Source organism: Notolabrus celidotus, chromosome 13 (genome assembly GCF_009762535.1).
Source record: "Notolabrus celidotus isolate fNotCel1 chromosome 13, fNotCel1.pri, whole genome shotgun sequence".
NCBI lineage: Eukaryota > Metazoa > Chordata > Actinopteri > Labriformes > Labridae > Notolabrus > Notolabrus celidotus.
The window spans coordinates 35,430,206-35,451,680 of NC_048284.1; the positions used below are offsets into that span (position 1 = coordinate 35,430,206).

General features: G+C 48.7%; 1 protein-coding gene across 1 annotated transcript in view; it reads right to left on the reverse strand.

Annotated features, from left to right (window-relative positions):
* slc16a10 (solute carrier family 16 member 10) overlaps positions 1-20,487 on the reverse strand; it is a 43,116-nt gene extending 22,629 nt beyond the window's left edge. Inside the window, exon 1 of the mRNA XM_034700217.1 lies at positions 20,041-20,487. Coding sequence (XP_034556108.1) covers positions 20,041-20,335 — 295 coding nt within the window. The 5' untranslated portion in view covers positions 20,336-20,487. The remainder of the gene's footprint in view (positions 1-20,040) is intronic.
* Between the last annotated feature and the right edge of the window lie 988 nt (positions 20,488-21,475).

The window sequence follows — 21,475 nt, forward strand, 5'->3', positions numbered from 1 at the left end:
TGTCTGCCTTTCTGCCTGCCTGCCTGTCTGCCTTTTTGCCTTTCTGCCTTTCTGCCTTTCTGCCTGCCAGCCAGCCAGCCAGCCTGCCTGCCTGCCAGCCTGCCTGTCTGCCTTTCTGCCTGTCTGCCTGTCTGCCTGTCTGCCTTTCTGCCTTTCTGCCTGTCTGCCTTTCTGCCTTTCTGCCTGCCTGCCCGCCTGCCTGCCTGCCTTTCTGCCTTTCTGCCTGTCTGCCTGCCTGCCTGCCTGCCTGCCTGCCTGCCTGCCTGCCTGCCAGCCTGCCTGTCTGCCTGCCTGTCTGCCTTTCTGCCTTTCTGCCTGTCTGCTTGTCTGCCTTTCTGCCTGCCTGCCTGCCTTTCTGCCTTTCTGCCTGCCAGCCTGCCTGTCTGCCTTTCTGCCTGCCTGCCTGCCTGCCTGTCTGCCTTTCTGCCTGCCTGTCTGCCTTTCTGCCTGCCTGCCTGTCTGCCTTTTTGCCTTTCTGCCTTTCTGCCTTTCTGCCTGCCAGCCAGCCAGCCAGCCAGCCTGCCTGCCTGCCAGCCTGCCTGTCTGCCTTTCTGCCTGTCTGCCTTTCTGCCTGTCTGCCTTTCTGCCTTTCTGCCTGTCTGCCTTTCTGCCTTTCTGCCTGCCTGCCTGCCTGCCTGCCTTTCTGCCTTTCTGCCTGTCTGCCTGCCTGCCTGCCTGCCTGCCTGCCTGCCTGCCTGCCTTTCTGCCTTTCTGCCTGTCTGCCTGCCTGCCTGCCTGCCTGCCTGCCTGCCTGCCAGCCTGCCTGTCTGCCTTTCTGCCTGTCTGCCTTTCTGCCTTTCTGCCTGTCTGCCTTTCTGCCTTTCTGCCTGCCTGCCTGCCTGCCTGCCTTTCTGCCTTTCTGCCTGTCTGCCTGCCTGCCTGCCTGCCTGCCTGCCTGCCTGCCTGCCAGCCTGCCTGCCAGCCTGCCTGTCTGCCTGCCTGTCTGCCTTTCTTAAAGTGTGTCTGTCAGGATCACAGGTCTGTTGCAGAGACCTGCAGCTCCTCTCTGTCCCTCACAGTCTGGACTTGAAGTGGTTCCACTGATGTTCACTGGACACAGAGCAGTGATCTCCCTCAGTGTGGTGCTATAGCATACATATAGAAAAACACTGACTTGGAGCCTATATTTAGAGACCACGCTCTTGCTCAATGGCTGCTCTGGTTTCCCTGTGTGAGCTCACGTGCCCAGTCAGAGCCTCTGAAACAGACTCGGAGAGAGCAGCAGAGTCCTCTCTGACTGGGAGCTCTGCGCTCTGTTAAGCTTCATAATGTAATAAATGGCATGAACAAAAAGGAGAAGCATCCCTCAAGGACAACAGGAAATTGCTGGTATGGTTTCATCTGCTGGCTCTGGGTTGAAGAGCGTTTACGCTTCATAGAAAGAGGAATGAGAAATGTAATATTTGGATCCTCTCTGTCCCGGCGACATCCAACGTTAGCCGCGGGCCCCGCTCGGACACTGACAGACGAGGCAGAGTCGCCTTAAGTCGTCTGTCTGCCTCCTAACAGATTCCTCTGCTCTGAACCCAGTCACCCCACCCCGGCCTCACCTACAGCAGAGAGACCTGCACAGAGCTCTACCTCTGTGAACCGTGCACACACAGAGATCCAAAGGTAGTCTGGAGACACCTCCCAGAGTCTCAGTCCACCTCTGCACCATCACCTGAGCAGTGATGTTAAACTCCTCCCCGACGCTCCAGAACCTTTATACGAGGACAGTTAAGAGGAACGCCGTTAGGGATGGGCAATGATTTTCAAATATTGGAATATTCGTTCACTTTGTAAAAATTGAAGAGTTACTTTGAATATTTTTCCATTTTAAAAGTAGAATTTGTCATTGTTTTTACTGGTGCCTGGTTGTAATACGGTATTCCCGCCAAACCACATTAAGTAACAGAAGAAGAAGAATGCTAACTGTATTAAAGCTAGGGTTGGTAGTCACGGAAAGCTAGCATGAATTTGAATGTAGCATTTCCTCAGGACTCCATCTAACCCCAGCATATGGTTTGTGTTTTGCACTACGTCAACTCATGTCTCACTCAGCGGTAAGAAAACACCAAAACATTCTCATAGTGAAAGTTAAAAACACAAACAAACATGAAATGTACGCTCTGCAGGAGGCGGGCAGAACGGCAGGACGGGATCTGATTGGTTTCATCATTTGGCTCCTGATGGCAGGGATTGGTTGGTGTTTTCCCAAACATTAGCAACTCTACGACACACGTATTACTGAGCGTGGCTGTGAAAAAACACACACGCCATGCTGCGTCTCAGAAACACAGACAGAAGGATCATTAACGTGACTGCCACACAAACAGGCCGTTAAAGGGACAGGTGTGTGTGTGTGTGTGTGGGGGGGGGGGGGGGATTATTCGATGATCGTCAAATAGATGCCAATGATGATGTGTCCGATGTGTTTATACATGTCCGGTGAGTTCATGTGTCCGGTGTGTTTATACATGTCCGGTGTGTTCATATGTGTCCGGTGTGTTTATACATGTCCGGTGTGTTCATATGTGTCCGATGTGTTTATACATGTCCGGTGAGTTCATATGTGTCCGATGTGTTTATACATGTCCGGTGTGTTTATACATGTCCGGTGAGTTCATACGTGTCCGGTGTGTTTATACATGTCCGATGTGTTTATACGTGTCCGGTGAGTTCTTATGTGTCTGGTGTGTTTATACATGTCCGATGTGTTTATACGTGTCCGGTGAGTTCATATGTGTCCGGTGTGTTTATACATGTCCGGTGTGTTCATATGTGTCCGGTGTGTTTATACATGTCCGGTGTGTTCATATGTGTCCGGTGTGTTTATACATGTCCGATGTGTTTATACTTATACGTGTCCGGTGAGTTCATATGTGTCTGGTGTGTTTATACATGTCCGGTGTGTATATATGTGTCTGGTGTGTTTATACGTGTCCGGTGTGTTCATATGTGTCTGGTGTGTTTATACGTGTCCGGTGTGTTCATATGTGTCAGGTGTGTTTATACGTGTCCGGTGTGTATATATGTGTCAGGTGTGTTTATACGTGTCCAGTTTGTTCATATGTGTCAGGTGTGTACATATGTGGGATGAGGTGCACCATTGTTGTGAGGCTGGGTGGATGTTTATTGTTTATTGTGTTTATACATGTATTCTTGTACAGACGGTGGCAACAAATCGCCTTATTAAGGACAAATAAAGATCTATCTATCTATCTATCTATCTATCTATCTATCTATCTATCTATCTATCTATCTATCTATCTATCTTTCTAATAGCATTTTGGCTTGAGATGCCCGTCCCTAAACGCCGTAGGCCTGGAGTATCCTCATGGTTCCCCCCTAGTGTGTGTCGGGTCTTTTAGGAATCAAATAAACACAGGTTCATACAGCAGGCTGTGTTAGAGCTGACTCCGTCCCCCACATGTCTGTCTGTGGATGAATCTGATCACAGTTTCTCCTCTCCTGAATCAAACACAGGTCCAGCATCAGGAGGATGGATGCTCAGGGTTATAGTTCCTCCTGTTGACACTCGCTGCCTGAGAACATCAAACAAACCAAGTGTCTGAAGCACACGACAGCTCGATGGACCCATGACATCACTCCATCTGTGAATCAATCTGCAGCTCTGAACCGAGCGTAGCTGAGTTATCTATTAACTCCAGCTAATGGAGCCAGCTGATGGACGAGCACACTCATCCAGTGACTCACTGCTTCATCAAATAAACATCTCGTCCACGATCTGCTGATCTGAAGTTTACCTCCACACCGCAAATAAAGACGAGCTTCATTTCACTGCAGAGAGCATCCTGCCATCCTGCGTCATGCTCTGTCCCCCTGAAACACACACACACACGCACACACACACACACACACACACACACACACACACACACACACACACACACACACACACGAACACAGGTCTGAGGGGTGTTCTCAGGACCAGCTGTCCCTCTGTGTCACCACACACACATCACAGACATACTGACTGAACCACAGGTCTGTCAGAGAGCTACGCGGACAGAGGCCCAACAGTTTCACAGAATCTGTCTGATGTGAGCCCCGTCAACAGTCCACGGGTCAGGACCGTCTGGTGACATCACCCTCGTGGACGTTGAGCGGATCGTAACTGCTGTGACACATTTAGAAAAGGTCTTATCTTTCTCTTCCACCACTGTTTCATGAGCCACGCTTGCTCTCTTTACTACCCCTCTATGGGTGCACTCACACTAGGCAATCCGTGCCGTGCCCAAAAATGTTCCCACCTCCAGGTTCATTCTGTTTGCCTGGTGTCAGTGCTCAGGGACGGTGCACAGCCTTGGCCCTGGCACCGCTCGAAGAGTGGGGCTTCAGCATGAGACAAATGCACATACACGAGCACAAGAGCGGGCATGCACCGTAGACATGATGTACGATCCACATTCACTCCAAACACTCCACCAGAGGGTCATCTCTAAAGACACTTCAGCTAGTTCAAAACGCTGCAGGTCGAGTACTGACTAGAACTAGGAAGAGAGAGTACATCTCTCCAGTGTTAGCTTCTCTACACTGACTCCCCATAAAATCTAGACTAGAATTTAAAATCCTTCTTCTGACCTACAAAGCTCTTAATGATCAGACACCTTCATATCTTAAAGAGCTCATAGTGCCCTACTACCCCTCTAGAACTCTACGCTCCCAACATGCAGGCCTGCTGGTCCTACCTAAAGTCTCTAAAAGTAGTATGGGAGGTAGGACCTTCAGTTATCAGGCCCCTCTCCTTTGGAATCATCTACCAGTCAGGGTCCTGGAGGCAGACACCCTCTCTACTTTTAAGAGTAGGCTTAAAACTTTCCTTTTTGATAAAGCTTATAGTTAGAGCTGGATCAGGCTTGGACCAGTTCTTAGTTATGCTGCTATAGGCTTAGACTGCCAGGGGAACAGGCACACTGACACACAGGGATCCTATCTCACCCCCTTCCCCCCCAACCCCCTCTTCACTTACTTTAACTCTCCCTGTCCCATTAAAGTTACTAACCATAGACCTTTCTGGAGTCCCTGAGCTCCCTTGTCTCGTAGGTTCCTCTGAGCTGCCGTAGACGTCCTCCTGCTGTGGACGTTCCAGACTCCAGCTGATACAGACGTGCTGGACTCCAGCGGCAACAGCTACTACTACTCCTCTCATCACTATCACCGCTCCCTCTCTCTCTTATTCTCCTCTATCCCTCTTTCCAGACACAACTCGGTCGAGGCAGATGTCTGTCTAACATGAGTCTGGTTCTGCTCGAGGTTTCTGCCTGTTAAAGGAAGTTTGTCCTCTCCACTGTAACTAGCTAAATACTGTGAGGTGCAATGCTCATGATGGATTAAGGTGGGGTCAGACTGAGTCTTATCCTGTCTTGGTGTTGGGTCTCTGTTCATAATTTGACATAGAGTGGTCTAGACCTGCTCTGTTTGTAAAAGAGTCTTCAGATAACGTTTGTTGTGATTTGGTGCTATACAAATAAAGATTGATTGATTGATTGATTGATTGATTGATTGATTGATTGATTGATTGATTGATTGATTGATTGATTGATTGATTGATTGTTGGTTGTGTTGATTCTTCCACTTCTTTTTTTTTCAGATATGATTTTTGGGCATTTTCGCCTTTATCGGGTAGGACAGCTGAAGAGAGACAGGAAATGTGGGAGGCGAGAGTGGGGGAGGACCTGCAGCAAATGGTCGACCGGCCAGGAGTCGACCTCTGCGACGAGGACTACAGCCTCTATACGTGGATGCTAAATGATGACATGAAGCCATGCATGTGTTATATGACAACGTGATGATGTGTGAACAAGAGGTGGCAGTGCTCAGGCCTGGTTTGGCCTAGAGGATTGCAGTGCAGGTCGGTGGGGGTCAGTTTCAGAACTTTGGATGTTATCCAAAGTAAAATAAAGGAGATGGTTCTGTCTTAAAAATATGTAAAAGGTAAACACTCTGAGCAGCTTGAATACGAAGGGATCACCTGATGACTAAGTCTCTGAAAAGCAGAGGAGTCCACACTGACAGAGCAGCTGCTCCCACACACTGAGACATGCATATCATACACACATGGAGTTTTCTCCATACCAGTGTAACATACACACCAAGCTCACATCAGCTCACTTTACAGTCAGAGCTTCAGACCCACTGTCGGAGGGGGTCAACGTGACAGAGAGAGGAAGGGAAGGAAAGGAGGTGCAGAAAAGAAAGTGAAGAGGGAACGATAACATCCTTGTTCCCTTCAGTCCTTGAGTCATTTAGAGGAAAGGAAATCCTTCTCTTTCCAATGAAAACAAAGCAGCAGGGTTAATGGGTTTACAAGCTGCTCTCTGTAAGGCTGAACATGTTTGACACATAGCTGAGACTCATTACGTTCCTCCTGAGGTAAGCTCTCTGCAGTCCGGACTCCTGTCTGCTCTGAAACACCAAGCCTCTCCTGACAGACACATGATGGATGCACTCTCTGACACTCTGCTGTCTGACTGTGACAGAACCCAAGAAGAAAGACTGAGGCTGACTTTGACTGCAAGTCCATGCATGTGTTCCTACAGCTCCTTCGTATGAGCGGGTCAGAGAGGTACAGGAGGAGGAGATCAGGTTCAGTGGCTGTTCACTGTCCTCTTTCTGATACATGCTAGGACTTTGGTGTCACAGTGAACCCCTCCTAACTATCAGACACTGCTGTTGGTGCTGTTGCTGGCACAGTTCCTGACAGGTGCAGGACTATCTCCTGAGGTAAGAACCGTCCTGCAGGTGAAGCCGGACTCAGTCCGGGCTGGTTTCATTGAAGGAAAGTCTTGTTCCTACTCTCAGCTCAGACTTCAGCCCCTCCACAAACTGCAGACTTTACATGGACTAACTGTAGAACCAGGATCATGATAAAGAATCAGTGTGCAGCTGTTACTGTTCACTGACACAGATCCCCGTCTCAGCACCCGTTCAGGGCCCCTCAGAGCTGCAGAGACACATCTGGGCCTGGTGGACCAGACTGAATATAGTGTATAGAGTCCAGGCTCCATCTCCTGCTGACAGCAGCTGGAAGCCATTTACCCGGGCCGCTCCACTGGAGGCTCTGTTTGGGGAGAACCAGCAGTTAATGGATGCCTGCATGCAAACTTCCAGCTTGTGTGTTTTCTGGCCTCGCACTACAGGAAGTGAAACCTGATGCATGATGACTCAGCAGAAATGTGGGGGTGCAGTCACAGAGTGATTTATGTGCGTGCATATACATAGGGACCGATCATGAGCATGCCTGCAACGACTCCTCCAGGAGATGTGGAACAAGGGGTGTACTCTGCATCAGAGGAAACAGGAAGGGGTGGTGTGTGAGGGCTGGCTGCTGATTGGTGGAGCTTCACGTCCTCCCCTTCACAGAGTTCACGGTATAGAGACGGCAGCAGGCCGCAGGGAGGATCCTCCTCTCTCACAGCTTTACTCCATGCCTACAGAGCAGACCGGTTTCTGCAGAGAGGCTGAGACTGAAGAAGTCAACAAAGCTTCCTGTAACGTTCATGCAGAGAGACTGCAGTGACCCCGTTCATCACACTCTGCTTCTCTGCAGAGCACGTGACCTTCAGGAGGTCATCTCTGAGACCTCAAACAGAGAGAGGAGACGGTCGTCTCATCCACCATGGACAGTTTCTCTCTCTCTGACGCATAAGTGCAGCATTTTAGTCTATGTCTTTAAAAACTCTTTCACCAAAGGATTCTGGGATTAATTGTGGCGGTGGATTGAAAACTTAAATGGTGATATTTGGTGGATTGGAACTAGGCCTGTCTAGCAGCCAAGCCAACTGCCTGTCTGTTTTGTTTACTATGACATATGTTGCTGCCTCTCTTGGCCAGGTCACCCTTGTGAAAGAGGTCTCGATCTCAATGGGTCTTTTATCTGGTTAAATAAAGGTTCAATAAAATAAATAAATAAATAAATAAAGACATCAGATCATGTGACTAAAGTCAGTCCAGGCTGAGCTGAGGTAAATCACAGAGAGTCCATGTAACACTGACGCTGACCTTTGAAAATCTGGGTCCTAACAGATACTCTTTAAGAGGTCTCAATGAGCGGGTTTACGTCATGGACCTGAGTGTCCTGGTTTTTATGGTTTTTTGAGTATCCTGTCTTTGTGTTTGTGCAGGTTAACATCAGATCCTGATTTCAGGAACTTGGATTTAACAGATTTGGCTTCATGGAGAGCTCCAAAAGAAAACAGGATGCCGTGGCATGAATACGCCTGTCCCTACAGACCACCTGAGACCTTTCAGCAGACCAGACCAGCCCAGCGTCTGTTCAGGTCTTTGCAGGTCATACCCTATCTGAGTGGACATCTGCATGTGGAAGCTCCTCTCGAAGTGATGAGGCGGACCTACAATCATTCAGATGCCTCACCATGCTCCGCTAGAGCCCGCCCTGTTTCTAAATAAAGGATTATGATTGGTCCATTACGTCTGTGATTGTTTAGAATGACGGCAGCTCCAGACCAACATGGCTCACCTGATGCCAGGCTGGATTAAAACATGCAGTTCATCATGAGTAGTATGGGAGGTAGAACCTTCAGTTATCCTTTGGAATCATCTACCAGTCAGGGTCTGGGAAGCAGACCCCCTCTCGACTTTTAAGAGTAGGCTTCAAGCTTTCCTTTTTAATAAAGCTTATAGTTAGAGCTGGATCAGGCTTGGACCAGCTCTTAATTATACTGCTATAGGCTTAGACTGCTGGGGGAACTGACACACTTGGATCCTATCTCACCCCCTTCCCCCCAGCCCCCTCATCACTTACTTTAACTCTCCCTGTCTCATTAAAGTTACTAACCATAGACCTTTCTGGAGTCCCTGAGCTCCCTTGTCTCGTAGGTTCCTCTGAGCTGCCGTAGACGTCCTCCTGCTGTGGACGTTCCAGACTCCAGCTGATATGTGTCAGCTTTATAAACCTGCTCTCTCAGCTGTACAGCATGGATCACGCCTCATGACGAACTGATGGATAAACCTTATTAACTGACATGTGTGGTGATCTTGGAGCTCTGAGAACAATCAACATAAAGACACACACGTTTCAAACAGCAAACGTTCAGAGGCCTCCATGTGTGATTTCAGAGAGAGCTTCAGTCTGACCTGACGTGGACCTCTGTGTCTCAGGTGTGATGGTTCATACTCAAGGCCAAATTCCACTAGAACCGTGTCCGGTTCGTCTCTGATCCGTCACAGCACCGGATCTGATAGGTTTCTATTCTAGTCAATGTGTTAACTTCCACTGGATCCGCTCCATTGCATTCCGGCTGCGTCTCTGATCCGGAACTCAACGGATCAGATACACAAGACTTCTATTTGTGCCGGATGCCGGAGCACAACGCATAAATCTCAACAGAGCAGATGGAGCGGGACAGGAAGTCAGGTTTCACCAAAACAAAATGAAAACATCCGGTTAATTTTCAGAATAAAACACTGTGTTATCACCAGATCGTATTTCACTTAACTACAACAACAAACCAAAGTCATGATGAGCGGAGCCAGGCCTGGAGTCAACAGGTCAGAGGTTTTCAGAGGACCAGAAAGACAACATGGATGAGGAGAGGAGGAGGAGGAGGATCCTTGATTTAGTGATTACCACAGGAAAACCTCGGTCACATGACTCCAGCTGTCCGGAGGTCCTGCTCCGTGCCGTGTTCTGCAAACACAACCGGTGGGTGTTGACGGACAAGACAGCATGGAGCCGGACTGCAGTGGATCGGAGACGGACCGGACACGGATCTGGTGGAAGTCCCGTGGAAGTCTTCCAAGTGTGGTGAGGGTCAGAGACGAAGTCAGCCATGCTTTTATTGTAGGCTGATTCAGAGTCTCTTGAGAGGCTGGACTCTAAAGGGTTGGACAGACACTCATCCCATGTGGTGTTCGAGGACTGTGGGACACTACAGGACCTCTGGTTTGTGTTCTGTAAAGTAAGTGCCTCTCCTGTGTGATCTCAGTTGGCTGTGTTCACATCAGAGTGTGATGGCGGTGTTCACGTGTCCTGTGATGAGGAGGATTAATCACAGTGGATGACACGTTACTGTACGCGTGCTCGAGGTGTGATGTAAGTGTGATTAGACTGGCGGATCAATAACTCGGTGCACTGATTGAAGAACGGTGTGGAGATGAGTACTGACACACCATCAATCAACCTGGTTCTCATAGAGACCAGAACCAGCCTAGAAGGAACCTTCCAGTCATTAGCTGGAGTGTCTTCAGCCCCTCCCCCGGCCCGTTGCAGCATGTGTGGCCTGATGATGCGTGTCATGTGCAGGAGGCCAAACAATTGGTCCTCGTGCTGCCTCTGAAGTGCTGCTGGGCTCGCAGTGTGTTTACCTTCTGTCCACTTTATCTCCCGACAACCTTCACCCAAACGCAGGCTCATGCTCACACACGCCTGACATCAAACAGCCGCTCAAACATTAACCAGCGCTCGCTCCACAAACTCCTCCAGGTCTACAGAGATCCGGTCCATGCTGGATGGGTCAGTGTAAAAGAAGCTCCTTACTCTGTTAAAGTCTGCAGGATGTACAGACGCTCTAAACCAATCACTGTGCACATAATCTAAAACAGAGGCATGCATGGTGGTCTGGTTCAGAGCAGGGGGTTTCTGCTCAGATCCTTTAAGATCTGCATTAAATAAACCCTGTCCCTTTAATGATATCACACCCCTCCCTCTCAGACCAGGACAAGCAGCCTGGATAAAGGGGGCAGAGTTGTGTAACTGTTAGTACTCGGTCAGTTCATTGACTCTCCCCCTCTTCATCTATTGTTACACTCAGTTTTAGCCCTGATGCTAATCCTGTAGATGGATCACAGAGGCAGGAGTTAACCCTTCAGCTGCCCGAGGCCCACAGCTGATGGAGACATACTCTATCCTCAGCTGCTCCCCCTGCACTGACACATTTCTATTCAAGGGTTGGGTCAGGGGACGGCAGAGACTCCTGGAGTCCACCTGAAAGGCTCAGCACATACAGAGAGTCCATCAGAGGCAGAGCTGAAGCAGTAAAGATACACTCAGTGACTGTTCAGCATGATCACCTGTCTCCAGGTAGAGACCGAGGACTTCAGCAGCTCATATCTCATATCATGTCTCCTCTGCAGATACCTGCCCTGTATGATGAGGTCTCTACAGACACTCACAGTCTGATCACAAGTCTGACCACGGACAGACGGACTTCTGATGTTAGTCCAGAGAGGATGCTGAGTGTGACGGCCCAGTGATGAAGACTTTAACTTTAACGGCTGTGGCTCAGTGGGTAGAGTCAGTCGTCTATCAATCAGAGGGTTGGCGGTTCGACCCCAGCTCCGGCAGTCACATGCCGAAGTGTCCTTGAGCAAGACACTGAACCCCGAATTGCTCCCTCTGTTGTTCAGAGGTGTGTGCATGTGAACGAATGAGATTAGCTAACACTGATGGTCCCTCACTGTAGCAGCCTCCACCATGGGTGAATGTGACGAGTAGTGTAAAAGCGCTTTGAGTGGTCAGAAAGACTAGAAAAGTGCTTTATAAGTACAAGTCCATTTACCATTTACCATTTAACTCTCCCCGTCCCATTAAAGTTACTAACCATAGACCTTTCTGGAGTCCATGAGCTCCCTTGTCTCGTAGGTTCCTCTGAGCTGCCGTAGACGTCCTCCTGCTGTGGACGTTCCAGACTCCAGCTGATACGGACGTGCTGGACTCCAGGGGCAACAGCTACTACTACTCGTCTCATCACTATCACCTCTCCCTCTCTCTCTTATTCTCCTCTATCCCTCTTTCCAGACCCAACTTGGTCGAGGCAGATGTCTGTCTAACATGAGTCTGGTTCTGCTCGAGGTTTCTGCCTGTTAAAGGAAGTTTGTCCTCTCCACTGTAACTAGCTAAATACTGTGAGGTGCAATGCTCATGGTGGATTAAGGTGGGGTCAGACTGAGTCTTATCCTGTCTTGGTGTTGGGTCTCTGTTCATAACTTGACATAGAGTGGTCTAGACCTCTAGATGGATAGAAGGTCATCTGTAAACTCTCTGCTTTTTAAATTAGTGAGTATTAAGAACATGTTGTTCATGTTTATCTTTAAGAAGATAGTCAAGTCTGATCAGACTCCACATGAACCGGTCTCTTTGGATCCATCAAAGAGTGAGCTGAGAGGAGCAGGAAGAATGAGGACGCAGCGTCAGGGTCGGGTGATGTGTACCTCACCGTAAGAAAGACCTGCGACCACCCAGCTGCACCTGTCAGCACAGCCTGTCAGTGATCCCCGCTACCTCACATCACACTCTCACACACGCACGCACGCACGCACGCACACACGCACACACACACACACACACACACACACACACACACACACACACACAGTGATACTACAACAATATTATCAACTTCACCCTACAGGCAGCTACACAACACCAGCTTCATCTGTCTCCTCCTCCTTCTCCTCCTCCTCTCCCACTGACTGAGTGAGAACAACACTCACACACAGTCAGATGACTTCTTGTTATTGACGTGGTCGTCAGTTAGCCACACGAGTTCAGGTTACTCCAGATTCATCAAAACAGGACCATGAAGGAGTCTAAAGTCTGTGTTTGGTCCAGAGGTCTCTGGCTGCTCTCACATTATGGCTGTCATGGCACCGGGCCCAGGAATAACCCCATCTGGCATGTCCACAGAGCGGGAACCAGAGCCCCACACACAGATGTGAAGGCCACTGACCCCAGAGTTCAGGCCAGTCTATGGGCTGGACCTCCCCGCCCCAGCACCTCACGTTCTGATTGGATGATTACCATTTCCGATTTCCCGGCCTGCGGCGGGTTATCTCTGGCTCCAGAGAAGAAAGCAGCTGCCATGCTCCGGCTGATAACATGTTTGTCTTCATGACTGTCAGAAAGTACGACTTTGACTCAACATGCTCTGAATCTGTTCAGACCCAGGCCGCTTCAGGAGGCTGAAGGTTTCAGACCTGGGTCCTACTGTGTCCCTGTTGGCTCATTTATGCCCCCCTTATGAGACCTGATTAAACGGTCTAATCCCCACAGACCTTAAACTGCCATCTGGAATGAACATTAAGCAATATATCCAGTAGAGGGCGCTGCTCAGAATCAAGAGTGACACAAAAAAACCTGAAGATTCAGAAGTTAGTGACAGGCAGGGTGACGATGGAGGAGATATTAACAGTGAATCTGATAAGAAAGAGGCGAGAACATAGGAGAGAACAGACACAGCATTGTACGATGCTGTGGTTAGTGTTTCAAACAGTCTGTGGTTAGTGTTTCAAACAGTCTGTGGTTAGTGTTTCAAACAGTCTGTGGTTAGTGTTTCAAACAGTCTGTGGTTAGTGTTTCAAACAGTCTGTGGTTAGTGTTTCAAACAGTCTGTGGTTAGTGTTTCAAACAGTCTGTGGTTAGTGTTTCAAACAGTCTGTGGTTAGTGTTTCAAACAGTCTGTGGTTAGTGTTTCAAACAGTCTGTGGTTAGTGTTTCAAACAGTCTGTGGTTAGTGTTTTAAACAGTCTGTGCTTAGTGTTTTAAACAGTCTGTGGTTAGTGTTTTAAACAGTCTGTGGTTAGTGTTTTAAACAGTCTGTGGTTAGTGTTTCAAACAGTCTGTGGTTAGTGTTTCAAACAGTCTGTGGTTAGTGTTTTAAACAGTCTGTGGTTAGTGTTTTAAACAGTCTGTGGTTAGTGTTTTAAACAGTCTGTGGTTAGTGTTTTAAACAGTCTGTGGTTAGTGTTTTAAACAGTCTGTGGTTAGTGTTTCAAACAGTCTGTGGTTAGTGTTTCAAACAGTCTGTGGTTAGTGTTTTAAACAGTCTGTGGTTAGTGTTTTAAACAGTCTGTGGTTAGTGTTTCAAACAGTCTGTGGTTAGTGTTTTAAACAGTCTGTGGTTAGTGTTTCAAACAGTCTGTGGTTAGTGTTTTAAACAGTCTGTGGTTAGTGTTTCAAACAGTCTGTGGTTTAAAGTGTTGGCTTCACTGTCCCCACTATCTTCAGTGGTACTGACACATTTGGTCTGTGTCTGTGAGCTTGCAGGAAACAAGAGCAAAATCTGCAGTATGACAAAACTACTCAGATGTCTAATGATTCAGGAACATGTCTCAGTCTGCAGCGGATCAGTCTTCCTCACGTACTGTTTCCCACAATGCACAGCGCTAACTTCTTCTTTTTTTGATGGGGGAACTCAGTTTTTAGGTGCTGTGAAAATTATTAAATTCCATATAAACCACTTCCTCACTTTTTAAATCATACGTGATGCTAAAGAAGCAGTTTATCTGTCAGCTTGGTCGTTGTTTACTTCAGCTTTCTGAAACCTGAAAACCAGCAATGCCTGACCCAGCATCCTGCAGACCAGATCCAACAGAACAGCCAGACTACAGACCACCGGTAGACACAGTATGCAGCAGGCCAAAAACAGCCCATGTGTGACGTCCCTGAGACTGCACACAGGTTCTTCCAGTCTGTGGTTTAAAGTGTTGGCTTCACTGTCCCCACTATCTTCAGTGGTACTGACACATTTGGTCTGTGTCTGTGAGCTTGCAGGAAACGTGCAGAAATATGGATGAAATGGGGGGTGCTGTTGGCCTAGTGGTCTAAGCGCGTGCCCCATATACAGAGGCCCTCGTCGCAGAGGTCGCAGGTTCAAATCCATCCTCGACCATATACTGCATGTCCTCCCCCACTCTCTACTCCCCACATGTCCTGTCTCTCTTCAGCTGTCCTGTCCATTAAAGGTGAAAATGGCCAAAAATACAACTTTAAAAAAAGGGAATATGCATGAAATGAGCACAGAGCACTGGTGTTAGGCTCCGCCCATACAAGTACATGTCTGGAATATTACCTCGAGCATATTCTGAGGTCTGATCTCAGTGTTCAAGGTGATCTTTATGTTGAACTCAGTTTGAATAAATGGATTCTGGTTGAATCATGAAGAGCTGTATCTCTGCTGGGACAGAGTAACGGTCTGACTGCTGCACTATCTCACACTTCAGCAGATGCACTTTATTGGGGCGTAAAGTTCGTGTCACTGTGATAACAGTCTTCAGTTATTAAGCCGGCTCTGCAGCTGCTGGCTGAAGATGTCTGCTGGATTCGCTCCAGTTCTCTGTGGAACTGTCGCCCCCTGATGAGCGGTCACGCCACAGCTGCAACCTCTGCTGCTGCACACTATCATTATCACCACTCCCTCTCTCACTCCCTCTCTCTCTTATTCTCCTCTATCCCTCTTTCCAGACCCAACTCTGTCGAGGCAGATGTGTGTCTAACATGAGTCTGGTTCTGCTCGAGGTTTCTGCCTGTTAAAGGAAGTTTGTCCTCTCCACTGTAACTAGCTAAATACTGTGAGGTGCAATGCTCATGATGGATTAAGGTGGGGTCAGACTGAGTCTTATCCTGTCTTGGTGTTGGGTCTCTGTTCATAATTTGACATAGAGTGGTCTAGACCTGCTCTGTTTGTAAAAGAGTCTTGAGATAACGTTTGTTGTGCTTTGGCGCTATACAAATAAAGATTGATTGAATGATTGATTGAAACTGATGCCAGTGCAGGAGGGACAGAATCTGCACTTCCTCCAGAATCCACATGAGGCTGTGTCCCCAAGGGCAAAGCACACCCTGTGTCCATCGTTACCGCAGAGATTGACGTTTACAGATTCTGGTCTGTAGCTCATTCAGCTGTTCCTACACTCTACTGGGGGGGGGAGATCTTCTGTTCTCAATTCATCTGGGATACATGTTGAACTGAAGGGCGTGGCTGAGTGGACGGACAGGTAGATGTGTTGCAGCTGTTAGCTCAGAACTCAGCTCCCCCTCTTTGGGCTCCACACACCTCTGCAGAAAGCAGTGGCTTTTTTCAAACCGCCTACTATCCTAGCAGTTTGTACTGATTCAGCCTAAATTCAGTATGTAGTATCAGTACCTCAGTATATGAACAAGAGCAAAATCTGCAGTATGACAAAACTACTCAGATGTCTACTGATTCAGGAACATGTCTCAGTCTGCAGCGGACCAGTCTTCCTCACGTACTGTTTCCCACAATGCACAGCGCTAACTTCTTCTTTTTTTGATGGGGGAACTCAGTTTTTAGGTGCTGTGAAAATTATTAAATTCCATATAAACCACTTCCTCACTTTTTAAATCATACGTGATGCTAAAGAAGCAGTTTATCTGTCAGCTTGGTCGTTGTTTACTTCAGCTTTCTGAAACCTGAAAACCAGCAATGCCTGACCCAGCATCCTGCAGACCAGATCCAACAGAACAGCCAGACTACAGACCACCGGTAGACACAGTATGCAGCAGGCCAAAAACAGCCCATGTGTGACGTCCCTGAGACTGCACACAGGTTCTTCCAGTCTGTGGATGCACTCAGGTTTAAAATGACGGAATCATCCTTTAAGCTCTGTCTTTGCACCTCTAACTCTTTGAAACAGGACCAGCTCCTGAACCCAAACCTGGTCTTTGATGATTTGAAGTTTGGAGGTTCAGCATTAGATTGATGAACACACACTGTTCTCCAGCAGGAGGACGGTGTGTCTGAGCTGAGGTGCTGTGTGAACAGGGTTCAGAGGAGGAAGCATGTTGCGACACGTCTGCTGGTATGTCCTCTGTTAACAGCACACAAAGGGTGTCTCAGGATCTGTGTTCAGATCCCTTCATGGAGTCAGAGAGTTGCTGCTCCTGGTCTTTAGAGTATGAGGTGACCTCACAGAGCTCTGTGTGCCGTGTGTATCATTATGTTATATCACACCAAATATCAACATTGCTCCTCCACTGGTGAGTCCTCTCTATACTTCCTGCAGACACTGAGAGCATGCAGACCCGTCAGCTGCACGCCTCTTTAATATGTCACTCATTACGGCCAAAGTACCGTCACATCTGAGGAGCAGAGTCCCCACCTGTGAGAGATAAGACACTCACAATCACAATAATTGTTTTCCATATCAGTCGATATCGATAATTATCACGATACAAATCTAATCATTTAAATGTAAAGTCAGATTTTTGCTCCTCAGTGAAAGTTGAAGACAGGATACTGTATGTATGTTGTTATGGGGAAAAGAATCCCTTCAGGGTGAGACCAGACCCCGACATGAAGCGGAGGCTAACCTTACATTATCCTTTACTTAGTGCCCCCTCCCTTTCAAGTGGTTGGGAGGTGTAATTACAGGTACATTATGGAATGATCACCCAGCCCTCTCCACAGTAGAGCAGCAGAGGTCACTTCACTGTGACAGAGGGAAGAGTCTGAAGGGTCGGGTCCATCACAGGGATTCATGTTGTTTATAAAGTCTGGCCTCTCATCCTGCCCCCCCCTCCACCTCCTGCCATCCCTGGCACTTCCTCCTGCACCGCTTTCAGACTTCAGAACTCTACGCTGTGAGCCCATCAATACGCCGCCCTCCTCTTGTGACAGGAAGACCTGCTGTAGAGCGGCTCCAGGTTGAAGTGACACTTGAAGGCCTGCGTGGGAACAGGTAAACAGGTTGAGAAACAACAGGCAGCTAGATGAGGACCCACGTCGGGAGCTGGAGACAGGAAGACCTCCACCTTTAAATATGATGCAGCTGCTCTACTCTAGTGTATATCTGGGTACTGTTAGGGTCCCGGTCTCAGCAGGGCTCTGCAGACCGGGGTCCAAACACACAACAAGCAGCGGTTCAGTGATGAGTTCATTAGAGCTGAGAGCATCCTGCCTGCTGCTGACAGTCAGAGGACTTTCAAAGAGGGTCTGCAGAAAGAACCACACACTCTGACGCCGCAGCACAGCTCCAGTACCCTGACTGGAAGTGTGTGTGTGTGTGTGTGTGTGTGTGTGTGGGTGTGTGTGTGTGTGTGTGTGTGTGTGTGTGTGTGTGAAGCTCCGGCTGTGTGTTTACCTCACAGTGGGACCTGGTCACATCACTGTGAGGGATCGATATGGAAGGCGTGGTGCCAGCAGCGTCAGGGTGCCGTTGTGGACTCGTGATATGAAAAGTGTTTTTGAGACTCTGCAGCATCATAGAGCTCTGCCTCCACACACACACACACACACACACACACACACACACACACACACACACACACACACACACACACACACACACACACACACAGCATCCAAACAGTGACAGAGAGGCCATGAAGAGGACTGGACTCATTCTGACTAACTCAGTGTACCCAGAAAGTCCTGAGTGAGCTGCAGGCAGGACCACCTCTGTTGACACTAAATCATTTCCACAGGAACCAGGACCAAAGGTTTGCAGAGAGAGCGTTACATAAGACTCTGAATCTGAACCAACTCCACAGGCACAGCATGTTCTGCTGGGTGGTGTTTTTAGATCCCGGTGCAGCTTCACCTCCACTTCTCTCAGACGGGCTGTGAGTGGACACCCTGCAGAGGACACTGACCTAATCAACATGCATACACTCCAGAGTACTCTTCTTCACTGTCTGACTGGCTCAGAGTCTCAGTCATTAGGGAGCTCTCTTCCCCAGACTCTGCCCCTCATCATCAGACGCTTTATGAACAGAGTTCAACCCATGGTGGAGGTCGTAAAAGTTAACTCACTCCTCCCTCTCCCAACAGCTCTGTCGTCTCACAGTCTCTGCCTCACTCTGAGGAAACGGCACCCATCAGGACCAAGAGGGACTGATGGCGTCTGGTCGGGGGGGCGTATAGAGCTTCTGTTAGTGCCGGTACTGAGGGAACATCAGCGCTCCGACCTTAACATGCAGACTTCAGGACACACCAAGCGGCAACCTCCGGTCTACAAATATGAATATGAATCCAGAAGTACTGGAAACCACAGACACACTTAATGAAGGAGAGATCTCCCCCACCATCAGACTCCTGTCATACATGTGATCAGAGTTCAAATACACACTCAGGGACCATCTCCAACAAACTACATCCTCTGCTGCTGAACCATGAAGACCATGCAGGAGTGCAAAACCTGCAGTTCCTGGAGAGTCCACTAGAAGCTGTCTCTACATGAAAAATCAGGACTCAACATGTTACAGCCTGCCGTCGATCAGAATCAAATCCACTAAAGTTCTCGGCTCGACCTCTCTGCGGGTCAGAAGAGTCCAACATGGGGCCCAGTCCGGCGTTTGCCGTCTGTGCAGGCTTTGAAAGAAGCCTCCCACGCAGACTGAGACGCAGCCATGATGTTAAAGATCCAGGACCTCATGAGGCTGATTGATCCACCATCTCAATCACTCACACACTGCCACACCACCTCCACCTCTTCATTACACCATCATCTCAGAGTACTGGAGCAAAGGTCATAGGTCATATGTCATCTCCCTCTATCCCTCTCTCCAATACAGTCTCAGCAGAGTGTAGTGTCTTGTAAGTCCACATGGGCTGGACACCTTTTCAGTGCATGACATGATGAGTAACAAACTAAACTAAACTAAACTTAGAGGAAGTTTGTCCTTGCCAGTGTAACTTTCTAAATGCTGCAAAGTGCTCTGCTCATGCTGGATTAAGATTAGACCAGACTGAGTCCTGTCTGTAAGATGGGACTGGATCTGATCCTGTCTTGATGTTGGGTCTTTGTTAATAATAGAACATAGAGTACGGTCTAGACCTGCCCTGTTTGGAAAGAGTCTGAGGAGAACATGTGTTGTGATTTGGTGCTTTATAAATAAAGATTGACTGATGTCTCAGAGCAGGAAGTACAAAGTGAAAGTAGAGTTCAACTGGTGTCTCTCTCTCTCTCTCTCTCACACACACACACACACACACACACACACACACACACACACACACAGCAGCAGCAGCACCTGGCTGTGCCCCCCTCTCAGTGACCCCCCCCAGCTGCTCTGGTCCCAGGTGGTCACTGGTCTCTGCTCGGTGTGGAGCACGAACAGCCGGTTAATCGGTTAACGTTGTGATCCGGTCTGAGGTCTGAGAGAGAGACTGAGGACCACATGAGGGCAAAGGTCCCGGGTTCACTGGCCGTTAAACGTCCAGTTGTGTGTTCATGGTTACCGGCTCCCAGTGACGTCACACCTCTAAGAGACACCGGCCCGTTAACTGATCTCTAATACCGGTCTGAATCCGGTACAGCAGGGTCCACACTCACCTGTCCTGAAGCGGAGGTCATCATCGTCCTCGGAGCCGAACTCCCGGAGCAGTGACAGGAACAAGATCCCGAAGGCGTTCTGGATCCCGAACACCGATCCGTTACACCACATAGCAGCCAGCATCACCACCCACCCCCAGCCCCCCTCAGGGTGCACGAACTCGACCTCCTCCGGACCCGGAGCCTTCTCCGGGAGACTGACTCTGCTGTCCCCGTTCTCCTTCTTCTCCTCCGCCGGGGGGAGACCATCCTTCTCCTCCAAGCCCCCTTCAGGCATGCTGTTCCCCTCTGTCATAGTGGGTCAGATCTTTAGAGGTCTGGTAGATGTGGTCTGAGGGAGGTCTATCACAGGCTGTCTGGGCTATGAGGGTCTGGATGCAGACGCACTGAGTCCATGAGCTGGTCCTGTTTCACTGTCAGAAAGCTGCTGTTGCAATGTTATAAATAGACAGCGCAGGGGGGCGGGGCTTAAGGGAATCCTGCTGCTGATTGGACGCTGTCATTACCCGTGACGACAGAGTCTAAAACCACAGAGAAGAGACGAGCTGCGTGGAGGTGTTCATACACACCGTGGGGATGAGGACTCAGTGTTAGACCTGCGGGACCTCGGTGCTGGTCTGGGTTTCAGCTCCCTCCTCCAGCTGCTGGAAACAAAGAGCCAGGCCAGCAGATGTGCAGACCTGCAGCAGAGTGCAGACCTGCAGCAGAGTGCAGACTTGCTGCAGAGTGCAGACCTGCAGCAGAGTGCAGACCTGCAGCAGAGTGCAGACCTGCAGCAGAGTGCAGACCTGCAGCAGAGTGCAGACCTGCAGCAGAGTGCAGACAGTCTAACAATAAGACCCAGTGGGAGGGGACAGGCTGCTAAAGACCCGGTCTTTAGCACCCCTCATGTAACTGAGGGGTGAGGATGTGAAGGAGGGGGGACAGTGAAAAACCTGCATTTATATCAGGTCCTGTTCAGTCTCCTCTGCTTACAGTGAGATGAAATCAAACTGAGCAGACTGGTTTGAGTCTGGATGATTTGATCCTCCAGCTCTTTCAAACCTGAATCCAGGACCTCAGATTATTAGAGTATTTACTGCATCAATCTAAATATACAGAGATGACTTTTCTTTGTAGTTTGCTGAATGCCATTTTTTATTATTAACCTAATTACTATTTATACATTAATTTGATGTATTAATTAATTAGGTATTATTATTTAATTATTATTAATTCAAATATTATTATTATTTATATGTATAGACTTATTTTTATTGTGTATTATCTTTTATTTATTGTTGTGGTCTGTTGGTAAAGCATGTCCATGGATCCTCTTAGTACCGGGTCGGGGCTCCCTCACCATGAGGGACTACATCACTGAAGCATGGCGGTGATCAGCTGGAGCTCTGCTGAGGTGGATTTGATAGCAGCCTTCAGTTGGTCTGTAGTTCTG